This window comes from Limulus polyphemus, unplaced genomic scaffold, assembly GCF_000517525.1.
Source record: "Limulus polyphemus unplaced genomic scaffold, Limulus_polyphemus-2.1.2 Scaffold1644, whole genome shotgun sequence".
NCBI classification, from domain to species: Eukaryota; Metazoa; Arthropoda; class Merostomata; order Xiphosura; family Limulidae; genus Limulus; species Limulus polyphemus.
The window spans coordinates 123322-140188 of record NW_013667254.1 but is presented as its reverse complement, the minus strand read 5'-3'; the positions used below and the strand labels follow the sequence as shown (position 1 = coordinate 140188).

The 16867-nt window shown below is 29.9% G+C and overlaps 1 protein-coding gene across 1 annotated transcript in view; it reads right to left on the bottom strand.

Annotated features, from left to right (window-relative positions):
* The window catches only part of LOC106464417 (Fanconi anemia group D2 protein-like), a 159553-nt gene that overhangs the window by 74521 nt on the left and 68165 nt on the right, over window positions 1-16867 (bottom strand). Inside the window, exons 15-20 of the mRNA XM_022392124.1 lie at window positions 16217-16357; window positions 10228-10362; window positions 7900-8031; window positions 7370-7477; window positions 4739-4788; window positions 1605-1664 (exon numbers count right to left, since the gene is read on the bottom strand). Coding sequence (XP_022247832.1) covers window positions 1605-1664; window positions 4739-4788; window positions 7370-7477; window positions 7900-8031; window positions 10228-10362; window positions 16217-16357 — 626 coding nt within the window. The remainder of the gene's footprint in view (window positions 1-1604; window positions 1665-4738; window positions 4789-7369; window positions 7478-7899; window positions 8032-10227; window positions 10363-16216; window positions 16358-16867) is intronic.

Here is a 16867-nt window from a genome sequence, read left to right as displayed (position 1 = left end):
ACCGTCAAATTATAATACCCCCACGGCTGAAAGGGCGAGCATGTTTGGTGTGACGGGGATTCGAACCCGCGACCCGCAGATTGCGAGTCAAGCGCCCTAACCACCTGGCCATGCCGGGCCTCTAGTGAAAACCAACCATCACCACTTCACTCAAATTATAATGCCACCACAGCTAAAAAGCCAGGGATGTTCAATGAAGGGATTCAAACTTGCAACCTGAGTCAAGTGCTCTAACCACCAGGCCATGGCAGGCCCAGTTTTTCATATAATGAAAATTTTTGATTTACATGTACCTGAAAATATTCCTCAGATACCCACGAGCAAGTTTAATGCATTTCTTAGGATGTAAAAAAAGTAGACAGGGTGAAAAAGAGAGAGATATAAAACAAATCATAGTGACTAATTAGTTAAAATTTTTTGCTGAATACAATACCATTTTCTCAAGGATAATAAAGTGTAATTTGTTTGCTTTGTACTAGAGCTGGACAGTTAAATCAATTAATTGCCTCCTATGAGCATCAATTAATTGTAATGTAAAATAAACAGTTAATCAAAATTACAATATAATTGACTAATTTCACGGAAATAATCAAATGATCAAAATATTTCCATTATTATTTATGATTATTATTTTAGTTTAATTCAAGTTTGTCCAGCTTAAATTTTTAGTATCATGACTCTTGAAAATAATTAAGATTTTCAAATTACTATTTTCTATTATTATATTTATCAAATCAATCAAAATACTACCATTATGATTTCTCATTGTTATTTCTTTTATTAATTCAAGATTGCTCAGCTTCAATTTCTCCCTTTTATAGCTTTCTAATACCAAAAAAACGATGCCAAGACTCACAACCAATTAGAAACACAAAATATACATAATTACAATTAAGAATATAAAACTTGAACCTATTGAGTCACTAACTAAGTAACTCATTCTGGCATTTTTACTCATTTTCTATTTGTTACATGAAGCTTTTGGATAATATATTGCAAAATAGAATATAAAGTAGTGGTGAAAAACTTGCCAAATTAAAATAACTTTGTCAATGAAACAAGAAAACGACGTTTCTGGCAACAGCCCTTCTTCAGGTTACCAGTGACAATGAAACTGTTAATATAAGGGTTAGGTTGAAAGACCAAATAACACGTAGATTGAAGGCTCGATAACATGTTCCTGAAACCACGAATGAGCTAAGGGAAGTAACATATGAAAAATAATAATAAAAGTATAAAACTGTATAAATACAGTTAATTGTAGTAAATCAACTAAATTTAAAAAATCAAAATTTAGAACATAAATATGGGCAACAATGTAAGAAAATGAATGAACACATGCATCAGATAATATTGTTCAAAGGGATACAACAATAAAAGGTATGTGAACTTAATAAGAGTGAAGAACAATGGTGGAAAGAAAAGAATATAAAGGTAACAAATTTCGTTCCAATAAGAAATTCTATTGATGTATTCACCCTTCAAGAAGACTTAGAGAAATTTTACAATAGGTTAAAACTACAGGCTCATTTTTCAAAATTAACTCTTTCTACTATGAGGACATATATTTGTAAATACACTATACCCAGTGATTTTAAACTTACCCAGCAGCTGCCATGGATTTAGAAGCCATCAGAGCTCCTATAACCCCCATTCTCTGATACCTAAAAAGAGTAACTGATTAAAACCTTTTTTAGTCTATCATAGTTTCCATTTCAGTATTAACTTTACCAAAATATATGGATGTATTAATTAAATGAATATGAAATTTAAAAGCTCAGAAAAGAAACTAAAATACTGCATTTATGTTTCAAAAATACTCTTGTAAACAAATAAACTTTTTTCTTTCCTTTCATGACAAGAGAATGAACTTATAAACATATAACATTATTTTTGAGCAAATTTTTTTTCCTGTGATTTTAAATGCTTAGAAAATAACTTTATTATTATTTCAACCTAACAAGCACCTTATGAGATAAACAGCCAAGTCAGAAACTCCTATGGCTTAACATAATCATCCCTAATTTTACACTAATGCCCAGGAAAGAAACAAGCCAGCATTCTGCCACCACAAGGACTTTCTCAGCTCTTTGAGTCAAATAATGGGATTTACTGTCACTTTTATAACACTCCCACAAATGAAATTCTTGGATATGTTCAGTTGCACCCTTCACTCCACAGTCTGACATGCTCCAGACGACTAGCCACACCTGATACTGTTGCAAGTTGACATTTAAACCTATATATTTATAAATAAACCAACTCACTCAAACCATCCATTCCTCCTGTGTCTATTGCAGTTGCCAGATATGTGCACTTAATAATTTATACCCAATTTTTATTTGGCAAATTGACTTCAATTTTAAAATGATTACACTAGTGCATGTAAAAAGTTGGTTAAGTAATAGCCAAAGAAAACCAACTTACACAATTTCTGTATTAAGGACCAGCAATCTACAATACAGTTTTAAAATCAACAATATACTACTTGAAAACAATTTGTTTTGTTTTTCATTGTTAGCCATTGATGGCATAATAATATGTAGTAATAAAGAACATTTTCAAGTTTAGACTTTGGTTGTATTCTAATCAGTCATAAGATTATTTTTAACCCCAGAAAATTGTATAAGTTATCCAAAACTCTTTACAATAAACGTTGTACTTAAGATTTATAAAATATCAAAATTTACTGTTAAATAAATTAACTTAAAAAAACTGTAAAAAGATTTTGTATAATCTTTTCTTCCCTTTGCATCATGATGCTGTACAGGGGGTCTTCGTTATATATCGGAGTTAGGGACCAGAATTTTGCAACTCATAGTGAAACGATGTATAACGAGGAATTTTCTCCCATAAGAATAATGGGAAATGGAGGGGATATAGACTGCAACTTATAATGAAACGATGTATAACGGGGAATTTTCTCCCATAAGAATAATGGGAAATGGAGGGGATATAGACTGCAACTTATAATGAAACGATGTATAACGGGGAATTTTCTCCCATAAGAATAATGGGAAATGGAGGGGATATGGACTGCAACTTATAATGACACGATGTATAATGGGGAATTTTCTCCCATAAGAATAATGGGAAATGGAGGGGATATGGACTGTAAGAGCGTAAATATTGCCTATGCAAAGCAGAGCAATTTCTCTTATAAGAAACAATGAAATATGGTATTTAATAGGAACCATACCTTAAGAAAATGTTGTGTTTTATACCTAGCAACAAAAATACGTACTGTACTATACAACACATAATGTACACATATTTACAACTAATTCTGAGTTCAAGAGCCTTTAAACAGCATTTATATCACCAAACACTTCATTGAAAACCATTTTTATGAGCACTTTGAAGCAGCCCGGTACACTTTAAAACATTTTCCTTCTTTAATAGAAAACATAGTTGTTGCATTTTTAAGCAATGACTAAAACAGAAAACCGTTTTTAGTGTAAAAAAATCATAGAATATTAAACAGCATTTTAAAAAGATTTTACCATAACCTTTAATTTTTATGTTCTTATTTTAGGGGGTGTATGCATTGTGCTTGATTTGCTTGATTGAGAAGGTGTTGGGAGAGGATTAGGCAGAGGATAAGAATGGAGTTGCAGCTGTAAGGTCATCAACATCACTGTCATCTGCCATCTTTATCTCTATAAAAAATGCAGGCTCAGAATTTTCCTTCACTTCAGTACCAGAAGGGCCTGCTTTGGGTTCCTTGGGTGTCTTTTTAAATAAAAATTTCAGGGTTGTCTGTTTTTCTACTTGCATGTTTTTTGGTGCATTATTTAATTAAATTAAAATTATTTACTGTTACTACCATTAGTATTAAAAAAGTAGGGTTAAGTGTCATCAACAATAAAAAAATATGATTTTTTATATGTGAAAGACTTATAATGTTAACTGAAAGACTGCCAAATTTTGTGAGGATATACACACTATATTGCAAGTTAGAAGTATTACATCTATAAAGACTAAAGAGTACAAAGAGGTCACATGGTCAGTCAAATTGATCAAGCCTGTGTTGAGAGAGTTAAGCTGAACCGAGTCAAAAACTATAAAAGATGTATGTGTGGGGAATTTAACGTTGTGTTCCAGCGACGTAAGTGCAAAACAACTTATATCGAGATGACGTATAACAAGGACCCCATGTACCTAGACACTAATTAGAATCTGTTTCTTAAGAACACAGCAAACTATCAGAGGTACCAAGTTTTTACATTTCTTTATTTCATTATGGTATAAACTATTTAGTAACAGTCTGCACTCTTAAAAAACATACTTTATTTTGTAGTACTAGCAAAGTATAAAACAATGCCAGGCTTAAAAAGTAATACTATACTATTTTGAGCCATGGTGACCAAACTGTTCATCAAGTATAAAAGTGTCCACACTATATGCAACATTAAATGTCACTTTTATTTGACATTAGATTCACATATTTTGCTACTGATGTCCTTCCTCAGACAAGCCCTTGTTTGTGGCAGTAAAACTAAAATGGTTGCAAGCTTGAACCGGTTGTTCAAGTTTTTTATAACAACTTGTAACACCAGATGAACTAGTCTGCTTTATACAAAAGATAGGCCTACACAGCAATTTGTTGCTGTTGTTAAGTTTTACCATTCTTAATCTAAACTAAAATAAATCCCATCAGAAAAATGTTAGGAAGACATAATACTATGCAAGGAGTGACAATTGAGTATAAATAAAAAAAAAACATTAACATACATACTTTGGGTTTGTGTTGGTAAGCTGTTTTCTTATCATAATTGAAATATCATCCTGTAAAAAAAAGTTACTTTATTACTTTAAAAAGGTCAAACTATAAATGCTTGAATTCTTAACAATTTAACCCTCTTGTTAAGGGTAGGTCAAACTGCACATCACAACTTTTTAAAGTTACATTCGAAATTCAATTAAATTATTTTATTATCAGTATATATGAATAAACTTGGTATCAAAACATAGTTATTAAATCAAAGTTTAATATTATATAAGTTTTAAGTTCTTAATTTTGTAAGGGAATATGAAAAATAATTCTCAATCTCTTCTAGTATGAAAATTGTGGCAATTGTTCTCTAGGCCTTCCCTCTTCTCTAATTTGACTACCACCTTTCTGAGAAGCATGGAATTTAATGTAAACTACTTGTTATAATATCAGTATTACTAAGGCAAAGCATAATTTTTATAGCCTTCAATCTTATTTGTTACAAGGTCATAAACTAGAAAATCAGACCCACTTATCACATAGTCTCTTTCACAAACTGACAATAATTCTCTTTCTTTAACGTTTTATACTACATTATTAGTAACCAGTAGAAAGCCAAGGTTTTAATCTACCAAATGGCATGTTATATTACATTGTTTTCTTTATAGAGTATTGTCTATTTCATCTTTAGTTTGAAAGCTTCTCATGGTTTTGAGATCATCAAGCTAAACAAAATAAGATGAATTATGAATTAGAAAAATTAATTATGATAGTCATAGGACATTGTTTGCTTTGTGCATGTTATTATTCTGTGTTCTTAGGTGAATTACTTAAGTAAATAAAAATTTTTTAGTGTACGAGTACCATTAGTCTAAAAAGTAGGCTTACATTTCATCGACATACAGCAAAAAACCAAGTAACAGGTTTTTCATGTATGTTCTCTATCTATTCATATAAAAGTAACTAAATTGCAAAAATCAGAAACTTATTAGGTTAAATTAGATAAAATAATGAAAAAAAAATCATTATGAGGTATGATAGCGAGCAGCTTGCACATTATATCATTCAATACGATAATGTAAGCTACATGTTCGCCAAGTAATTTACAAACTGTGTAGCAGGAATATTAATCAGACAAGGGTCTAAAGGCAATAAAACTATAAAATGAAGTATAAACAAACATATACTGTGAATAGTTGTAAGCTATTCAGGATAAACAATTGCAATTTCATGTTGCAATTTACAGTCATTCTAGAATAAAAAAAAGTAATTTAGATTTATTTCAATTTTTGTTTATAGTTACAAGGTTGGTCAAATCAACCAAACGCATATAGAATTATGGTAGAGAATATAACAGATAAAATATAGTTTTACTGAAAAAAAAAAAACGTTTGATATTTGTATAGGAAGTTTTAGAGATTATGCAAATGAAATTTCAAAATTTTCAGATGAAGAAAAGTATTTTTAATCTTAACATGAAAATCATTTTGCACTTAGAACAGTCAAAACTCTGACTCCATATATTGATAGACACATTTTAATGAAAAACACTTAATTAAAAATCTGCTTTTTGTGTACAAAAGACCTGTAATGTTTACTGAAAGCTTGCTAAATTTCATGAAGATACACAAAATATAATAGTTACACAATAGAAACTGATGGTTACTTTAGGATTACAAGGTTGGTCACACTGATCAAGCCCATAGTGAGAGGGTTAAGAATGTACAAATATAACCCTGTAATTTAATATGATATTCAATAAACTCTTTATTCAATGACTTCTTTTCTAATATTCAATAATACTTTTACTGATGTATAACTTACAGTAATGAAAGTCATTAATACAACATGTACAACTCAACTAAGTAATAATTTATAGCCAACAAAGCATTTAGCATCCTCTAGCCAACCAAATAATGTCAATACAATGCATAAATGCTGTTAGATTTCAGATTGTTTGTTTTGAATTTTGCGCAAAGCTACACTAGGGCTATCTGTGCTAGCTGTCCCTAATTTAACAGTATAAGACTAGAGGAAAGGAAGCTAATCATCAGCACCCACCGCCAACTCTAGGGCTACTCTTTTACCAATGAATAGTGGGATTGACCGTCATGTTATAATGCCCCCACAGCTGAAAGGGCGAGCATGTTTGGCGGGAATTTCAGATAGAACATAATCTTCTTTATTATACATTTTTCATTGCTTACATTGAATTGTAAAACAAAAAATGCATCTTTAGGGCTTTGATTTAAACAAGATTTTCAAATAATTAGTTAATATTTTCAGTTTGACATAGATATGAATATAACAATATTGAAGTGAAATAAACAGCACCATTATTTTTGCAAAACTTTTTTCAATTAAATAAATTTTCACTTAATTTTTTTCCACAAAATATGACCATATAATACTTAAAACATTACTCAACAACTAACACTAAACTAAAATTGTATCTATTTAACAACATTTACACAATTCAAAAGTTTTATTTCTATTTTTGATACTTTTTTCAATATTTTCATTTCTAGCTATCTCACTCAATCATTTGTATTTTTAGGAATCTATAACTGTGTTAACAGATCTTGACAATTTATTTGTGTCCACTGATTTAGGTGATTATTTTGTTTAGTTAAAATTTCTAATCATTTCACTTACTTGTAACTTATGTCCTTCTTGACCTCCTTGATAAGCTAGTACACTTAATACTGTGTATACCTTTTTTATTTGGCTTAGAGTAAGGTTGTCCAAAAAGTCCAGGATACTCTAGAAAACACATAAAAGTCATACAACACATAAAAATGCTTCCACATTATAAAATATTAAACTCAAATTAACTGCAAAGGCTAAGGTTTTTTTGTTTATTTTAGTACAAAGCTACACAATGGTCTATATGTGCTCTGTTAACCAGGGGGCTGCACCAAAAGACTTACTAGAATTTTAATACTTGGTCGTAAGATGTCTCATTCATTTCTGTTTTACGAGGTGATAATTTAAGTGAACTACAGAGAATTCTACTTTATAATTCTCATCATCGTGAAAAATTAACATAAAGTAAGAATAAGATAAAGCAAGTCAACCCTTTCTCTACAGAATTAACTTTAGAGGGTTATCAACCAATATGAAAACATTAGCGAGTCTTCTTATTTTATTCAATAATACAATATTAAAATTAATTCAGGTTCTACCTTAATAAAAGTACCAAAAGAAGCCATTTTTTCTGTAGTTTGATCCCCAAGTACTACAAGTGTATCAAGTGCAGCATCCACTTCTGCAGTTATCCCACTTCCAACATGTGTAACCAGATTACTAATAACTTCCTGTAATTCAACAAATATTAGGGAAACCTAAGTTAAATATGCAGCTATGTTTATAAATAAATAATGGGTTTAATTTGAATAATTTATTGTTCAAAAAATTGTTTTGTTTTAAATAATATTACTTCTTTTATTTATCATTCTCTCGTTATTAATGCTGATAATGAAATAAAAGTATAAACACCTACTAAGCAATTACAAATAATTTATTTCAGGTTAACTTGAACAACATGTCATTTTATCAATTATTATATGTTCCATTAGCTACAACAGAAACAAAATCCTCCAAGCAAAATGCCTCCTCCAATTTTAAACAAGCATGTAAAAATTCAAGTAAATACATCATAACTTTAAGCTACAACTGAAAACCAAAATAATGGACTATCTGCATTAGCCATCCCTTATTTAGCAGTGAAAGACTACAGGGAAGGTAGCTAGTCATCACCACCCACTGCCAACTCTTGGGCTACTCTTTCACCAACGAATAGTGGGATTGACTGTCACATTATAACACCCCATTGCTGAAAGGTCGAGTATGTTTGGTGGGACAGAGATTCGAACCCGCGACCCTCAGATTGCGAGTCGAGCACCCTAACCACCTGGCCACTTTAGAAACTGTAGCCGCCTATATTTGACATTACAAAATTTTGAATGGGAAAAGTCAGAGTTCAGGTGCTTTCTTTTTGAAATAAGTTAAAACTCAGACAATATAAAAGTTTGAATTATAATCTACATTTTTATGCAAGGTTTACTGACATAAATTGATATTAAAATGTTTTATTAAATTCTGAATTGTTAATTACATCTATAAAAATATTAAATCTTTCAGCACGGGCTGATACAGTTTGCATCACTTTGACTGGGGGAAGGACATTTGTGCAAAAAACATATGGCAACTCTGAGCATTTATAAGTATTTTGTACACAAAAAAATGACATTATTATAATTACATCTTTCTAATAAAAATGTTATTCATCTATAGTAGTTACCTGCACTCAAACTGTTAAAATTGTTTGAGTGAAGGTGATTTGCATTTTAAGTATAAAAATACTTTTCTTCATTTTATAGTTTACATATTTCATTTGCATAACCTCTGGAGCATCCTAAATGAATATCAAAAAGTTTAAGGTAAATGTTTATATTTTAATTTTCTCTACCATATCACTAACTCTAGTTATTATCATCAATATATAATGCAATGAAATAATTAAAATTAGGAAACAGAAAAGAAAAAAAAAACTTTTTATTAAATTCGTAGTTTCAGGTCTTTTCCTTTTCACTCATAGTTCATTTTTAATATTTTATTTTCCTTTCTTGTCCTATACCACTTATTATTCATCTCAACACAAGTCAACAGTACCCTTGAGGCATATTATGTCGTCTCTGGCTTACAGGTGCAATTCTTTGGCAAAATTCTCGTGAAGAATTTGTTTAAATTTGTTAAAGAAAATGTGTAAACCTGACAATTATGCATTTTAAAACAAAGAATACATAATTAACTGAAATATAAATATATCAGATCTAAATACAATTTAAACTGTATCTCTCACTATAATATATTTAGGTAAGAAACAACAGTAAGTGCTATAGTCAATCAAGCAGCCAATAATACTACAATCAGTTACATGTACTCCTTGATTATAGTGTAAAATGAGCTCTTTCTAATGACTATACAAATGTGTATGTAACGTCTTCATGTAGGCTACAAAGCTCAAACAAATCTGTCGATTGTTGGTGTGGCACCTATCAGGGGTTGAAACAATTTATTACTTGTTTCAACTGTATTCATTCAGAGAACTTTGAAATGTACGAGTCAAAAGAAAGGTTATGTATCTTATAGTCTAGACATAATCTAAAGAACTGCAATTGCATTAATGAAGGTACAGAGTGCCAAACTAGAGAATTTTCATGACTCATTGGTTATGTGAAAATAAATCAGAAGTTTTAAGTAGTTTTTCAAAGGTTTCTTTTGAAATAAAGAACTTAAAACTTAGATAACATAAAACTTCAAATCATAAACTGATAGTAAAGCTGTTTAATTAAACTTTGAATGTAACACAGTGACTTGCGCAGGAAAGTGTTTAAAGGGTTAGTGAGTAATTAGATTAGTATAACCATCTTTGATTATAAACATAGTCTATCATTAAGCTTTATCAGATGATACTACTGATGATTTCTCTATATCTTTCTGATACTAACCTGTTTACAAAATGTATTAAAAGTTACAAATGCCTTTTGATACAAAGTAGATCCAAAATATGATATTATAGGTTCTAGTGATTTCAGTAGCACCTCAGCAATATTTAACACTGATGGTGAGTATTCTTCCAAAACCTGAAATTCAAGAATTAGATTTATATGTTAGGACTACATTTATTTAAGATAAACATTGACTCAAATAAAATCCTGTGAAATATCATTTTTATTACCTTACTGCTTGAAGTTTATCATTTTTATTTAGAAAATTTATAGTGAAATTAAAAGCAAAACTTAAATTTTAAGAGTCATGTAACATTTTTCAATATAAAAGTAGAAAACAACCATTTCAATTATGAAATTAATATCCTTTTTCAAAATTAAGTTACAAAATGTTAAAAAGTCACATAACATTACATCATACAGCTTAACCAAAATATACTGTTAAACATGTTCATTCACTTGTCTGTGCATAAACAAAATTGCTTTTATAGATTATTGACGATTCACACAGTTTCAGAGACTGTCAGTGCTTCATTAAAGACAAGCCCAGAATACAAGATATTCATACAATGTAAGATCACTTAATTGAGACTTCACACATTTGAAGAACATTGAATTTATTTGTATATTCATAACAATACTTAGAAGTACCACTTTCAAATTATTCAAGTGCAGTTAAGACCAAACAATGATTTTTTGGAGTTATGGTTGAAAACTAAGAACAAAATTCCAGAACTTTCCATGATGGAATTATCTATATTTAATCTTAACAATTCACTACACTTGCTTCATAATTGCTGAATGGATGCATTTTACTTAATTAAACAATTATTTTAAATTTCAAACTAATGACCATAAAAATCCTTCTATGAAAATCACTGAGTGGCAAAACTAAAAAATAAAGACTCTGAAATATAAAAGCACACAAAGTGGATAAAATTTATATGACCACCATTACAAACTAAAATAGATGTTTTGAATTACACAAAAGTACACATATAGAACTTCTATGAAGAAAACTAAAGATGACAAAGTATTTCTCTACCCCTTTATACTATCATTTGCTGAAGGTCAGTTCAATGGGAAAAGGGAACTTTTTTTTTAATGGATAGTTTACATTTAAATAAGGTAGGGGCTGGTTTGTTTACTAGAGCTATTAACTCAACTGTAAGGGCAGCTATAAACTAGGGCTAGACAGTGGAGTGAGCTAGAATAATGAAGAAAAAAAAATATGTAGAGAAAAGTATAATGTAGGATCAAAGTACAAAAGTAGTTTTAATGTTGGATTTAACTGTTATTCTTGTAATGCTAGGAATAAAATGGATGATTTTAGAGCTCTGGTTGGAACAAAGGATTATATGTAGACAATTCTGATGACAGCAATTTAGGAAATTCTTTGAAATACACGGTTATAGGTTGTATAAACTTTTCACTACAGGTTTGGTCCCAGGAACTGACCTTGTAACCATTTTGTGGTTGTTATAGTTTCCATACTATAAATGTTAATACAGTTTACATATCTTCACAAAATTTGGCAGATTATCATTAAACATAATAAGGCTCTCATACACAAGATATCAGATTTCTAAATTAAGTTTTAAAATCATTTAATTAATTTGCTCGTGCAATTTTTTTTTTGGAATGTTAACTATCCCACATGCAAAGTAAATTTGATTTTAAGATTAAAAATACCTTTATGTATCTGAAAATTGTCAAATTTCATTTGCAAAAAATCTATAACCTCCAAATAAAATACAGATAAATATCAAACGTGTTTTTAGAAAAACTTTATATTTTATCTGTAATTTTCTCTATCTTAACTCTGTACAGGTTTGATCAAATTGACCGACTTTGTAACCACCATAAAAAATTAGGAAACAAGATAAAAGTTGTGCCTTTTTCACCCCAGAATGACTATAAATTGTAACATGAAATCACAAATGTTTATTCTAAATAGCATAAATCTCATAACATTATACATCTATATATATTCATTACTTTTTTTATTGATCTTTCAGGTGCGTCTGACAAACATTACAGAAGTTGCAATCACAGGACACATGCATCTCATGTTACCTTATCTAATAACATAATACTAGAGTTTACAAAGTGATCTGCCTTGGCTTTGTGCAAATGGAATGACATTTTGTAAAATACAGCCACATTTCAGTTATAATACATTGCATATGTATTTTTCTTATGATTATTTGCAAATAAATTCTTAAGTTTCAGATATTTTTCTTAAAACATAGAACACTAAGTAAAGAAATATAGAAAACAATGATCTCTACTACTTATATTTGTTAAAAGTTTGTACCTTACATGCTAAACCTTGCTGAATTTCACATGTGGAGGATGTAAAACAAAATAACTTTTGTAGGTTTTATATATGCATTTTGAAATAACAAAAAATTATAAGTTACCCTACCAATATCACAGATTCCACTGTAAATTATCAGGCTTATTAAATAAACTTTATTTTGGTCTAAAAAAAATATTGTTTATCAATAACAGTTTTCTCTTAACCATTCCTTCTAAGATTGGAAACAAAAAGCTTAATATTGGAAAACAGACACCTTGAATAGTCTGAGAAAACCATTTGGGGGAAATTCTGAGCGTTTGGTTGGTTATAAACACATGATAGAGCGAAGCAGGTGTACATAAGCAATTATTTCCAAAAATGGAAGGAGTGGGTGGGGGCCACTGTGTTTGATTTTCATATCTCAGTAAATAGAAAAGACAGGAGGTTCTTATTTTATATTCTATATATGCATTTGGTCAATTTGACTGACCTTGTAACCACCATTAAAAGATACAAATAAAAATATAAATTACCCTTTTTTCCATTCTAGAATGACTGATATTTATCCTAAATAGCTTAAAACTTATAACAGTATACATCTATTTATACTTAATTTTACTATTTTATTGCCCTTTGACCTGTGTCTAACTAATAATCTGTCATAAAAGTTGAAAACCAGTTGGTGAATGCATGGTTATTTAATGACATAATGCACAAGCTGCTCGTGAGCATACCTTATGAATAATTTTTATTTTTATTATTTTTCATTACCTTACCTAATCTATAACCTCATAATAAAATCCAGATAAATCTAGCATTACCTAACCTAATAAATTTCTAATTTTTACATTTTAGTTACTTTTATAAGAACAAATAAAGAATATACATGAAAAACAAGAAAGTTGACACTTATCTATGACGTACTTTTTATACTAATGATACTAGTACACTAAATTATTCTTATTTACTTAACTAATTCACCAATGAACACAGAATAATGACATTCACAAAACAAACAATGTCCTATGACTATCATAATTCAACTTTCTAACTATGGAATAACAGCCTTTAAAAATTTAGCTAAGCTTGTCAATGTGAATATTGCAAGAGAAACTTTCAAACTGAAGATGAAATAGACAATTCTCTGTACAAAAAAAAATCAAATGGAATATGTCATTTGATAGATTAAAACTTTAGCTTTCTATTGGCTATAAATAATATAGTATAAAATGTTAGAGAGACCTATTGGCAGTTTGTGAAAGAAAGGATGTGACAGGTGGGTGTGGCAAGTGGGTCTGATTTTCTAGTTTGACTCCGTAAACAAATAAGATTGAAGGATATAAGAATTATGCTTAGTAATACTGCTTTGCCTTAGTAATACTGATATTATAACAAGTAGTTTACATTAAATTCCATGCTTCTCAGAAGGGTGGTAGTCAAGTTAGAGAAGAGGGAAGGCCTAGAGAACAAATGCCACAATTTTCATACTAGAATAGATTGAGAATATTTTAAAATATTTCCTTACAAAACTAAGAACTTAAAACTAGTATAATAGTGAAATATGATTTATTAACTATGTTTTGATGCCAAGTTTATTTGTGTACAATGATAATAAAGTAGTTTAATGAAATTTCAAATGTAACTCTCTAAAACGTCATGACATGCATATTTTGACCTACCCATAGCAAGAGGGTTAAATGGCTAAAGTTATTTATTTGAAATACCCAACCACTGTTTTTGTTTTTTTTCTAATAATACTAGCAAAGATTTTGCCATGTGCACAATTTATTTTGTTGACTTCAAAGACAGAATGAGGTGGTGTGTATAAGCATTATTTGCCATGCATGTATACTGAATAATGGCATAACGTTTTCTATAAATTCTCGCTACTGGCAAGTTTAATTATTTTCAATATATATATATAACTTGTACTTCTCCTTGCACCGAAGGTATGAGACATAGCCAAGGACCCTCTGAAACTTCCAAGGCAATTAGACTCCTAGAAATAAGCACTAAAACAATAGCAAGGTGGAAAATGGAAATGGTTGTCAAACTCATAAAAATGGGTATTAGAATCCCACTCGAGCATACCAAACAAAGCCTTGAAACTTTCATAATATTCAAAAGTTGGAAAGTTTTGTCACAGACAGACACAACTACTTTGGTGCCCAGCTTGTTGCATCTGTTTTCCAAAAGAAAATCATACCACTGAATTAAAAACATTATAGAAAATAAATCACTAGTCATTTCACTAATCTGAAATTAATTCAATAAAAAAAAATTATTTGGGGAATTTCCTTAAATTTGTCTAAGGATAATACAACACTCGTAACCCCAAAAAAGGAAAGTCAAAGTAGTTTTGAACAAAACAATGTCAAGTTACACCTCTTAACTTCAACAAAAATGTAGTTTTATAAATTTTAGCTAATCACAGTTTTAAGAAGTTATAGACAAGTGATCTGAAAACAATGAATTTTTTGTTTGTTTGTTTTGAATTTCACGCAAAGCTACAAGAGGGCTATGTGCACTAGCTCTCCCTAATTTAGCAGTGTAAGACTAGAGGGAAGGCAGCTAGTCATCACCACCCACCACCAACTCTTGGGTTACTCTTTTACCAATGAATAGTGGGATTGACCATCACATTATAATGCCTCCACGGCTGAAAGAGCGAGCATGTTTGGTGTGACAGGGATTTGAACCCGTGACCATCCGATTGCGAGTCGAGCGCCCTGACCACCTGCCCATCCCAGGCCCACATAATGAAAGCTCTTTTTTTTTCAAATGTATAAGCCAACATGTTTTTCAGTTTTCAGCAAATAAAATCACTTGGAGATCACAATAAAGTTATTAAAGCTTAGCCTGATTTTTTAAGTTTCCTTTATTATTTTATACTTTATTTGAATTATATTGTTGTGTGATGGAAAAAAGAAATGTTTTTTTCAAGAAAAAGATGACATAAGTTTAGTTAGATATCTTTACCTTTGACAGTATCGAGATTTGTTTTGTCAACAAGGTTGCTGTTTGTTAGACTTTGTTTACATTAGCTTATCAGCCAAAGTAACATACTGAACAGAACAAGAAAATCACCAAAATGAAATATAAAAAATATATACAAATCAATACAAAATGGTTTTAAAACTTATTATATATATTAAAGGAATTACTCTGATTCATGATTTATAAAAGCTGCTTGCTTATAAATTTGTTATGGTAAAAAAAGTTACTTTTATGGTGTATTTCAAATCAAAACATTATCAAATTTACAGTTATATAAAATAAAAACTGTGCGAAAATTTTACAAGAATGTAGGAAGACAAAAATCAGTAAATGAAATCTGCAACAAATGTAAGAATTTGTATTCATTATTTGAAAAACATATCACATGGTAATATTTTTTAATATTCAAAACTTTCAACTTATACATATATGACACACAAAAATATTTGATTTTTAAGAAGCTACATAATCTATAAAGAGTTTATCTCAACTTTCAAACTATTTCATCCAATAGTTGTTTTGTTTTTGTAAAGCAGTATACCAAACCACACAACAGGTGCAACAAATGGGTGTTTTAGAGATAATAGAGATTCACGTTTACTACTTTAAGGTTACAGGCATGTTTAACAAATGAAATTTATATTTGTGAAATCATTTACAAAGGCAAATATTTACTAGTATTTTCCCTACCTCTGAATGGCTACCAAAGGTAACCTGAAGTAACACTTCAGTAAAATTTCCTGCTCTGATTTTGTTCCGCAGTAAACTCTCAACAGGCTTTCTCCTTAACTCTAAGGAGTGAAGCAAAATTAAGAGAAGAAGGTCTAGAGGCTGATGAGAAAGAAGAATTGTATAATTACGAATGGATAAGACACTTTATATAATTAAAACAGTTCAAACATTTATTTCTTAACTTCTTTTGAAATGTAAAATTATATTCAAAATGGTTGGACATTATTATAATCAAATTTAAGTACTTTCACACAAGAGAAATGTGCAATATTGTTCATAATCCATCAAGTATAATCATAATGAAATGACTGTATGTTTGTTTAGTTGAGAACTTATTTGAGAAACCAGAATCAGTCTAGTGGTAAGACAGTGGAACTAGAAGTTTGTGGTAAATAAAACCAGAACCTTAAAAATGTCACTGAAACTAGAACCTCATGAAAAATTAGTAAAACCAGACCTGGTAAAAAGTAAGTGAAAACAAGACATATTGTCAAGAGAACAAAACAAAAACTTAGTAATGAGAAAGTAAAATAAAAACATTCATGGGAGACTGCACATTGTCTGCACCAGATACACTCTTTGCATTGAAAGGAAGGTGTCACAAGGACA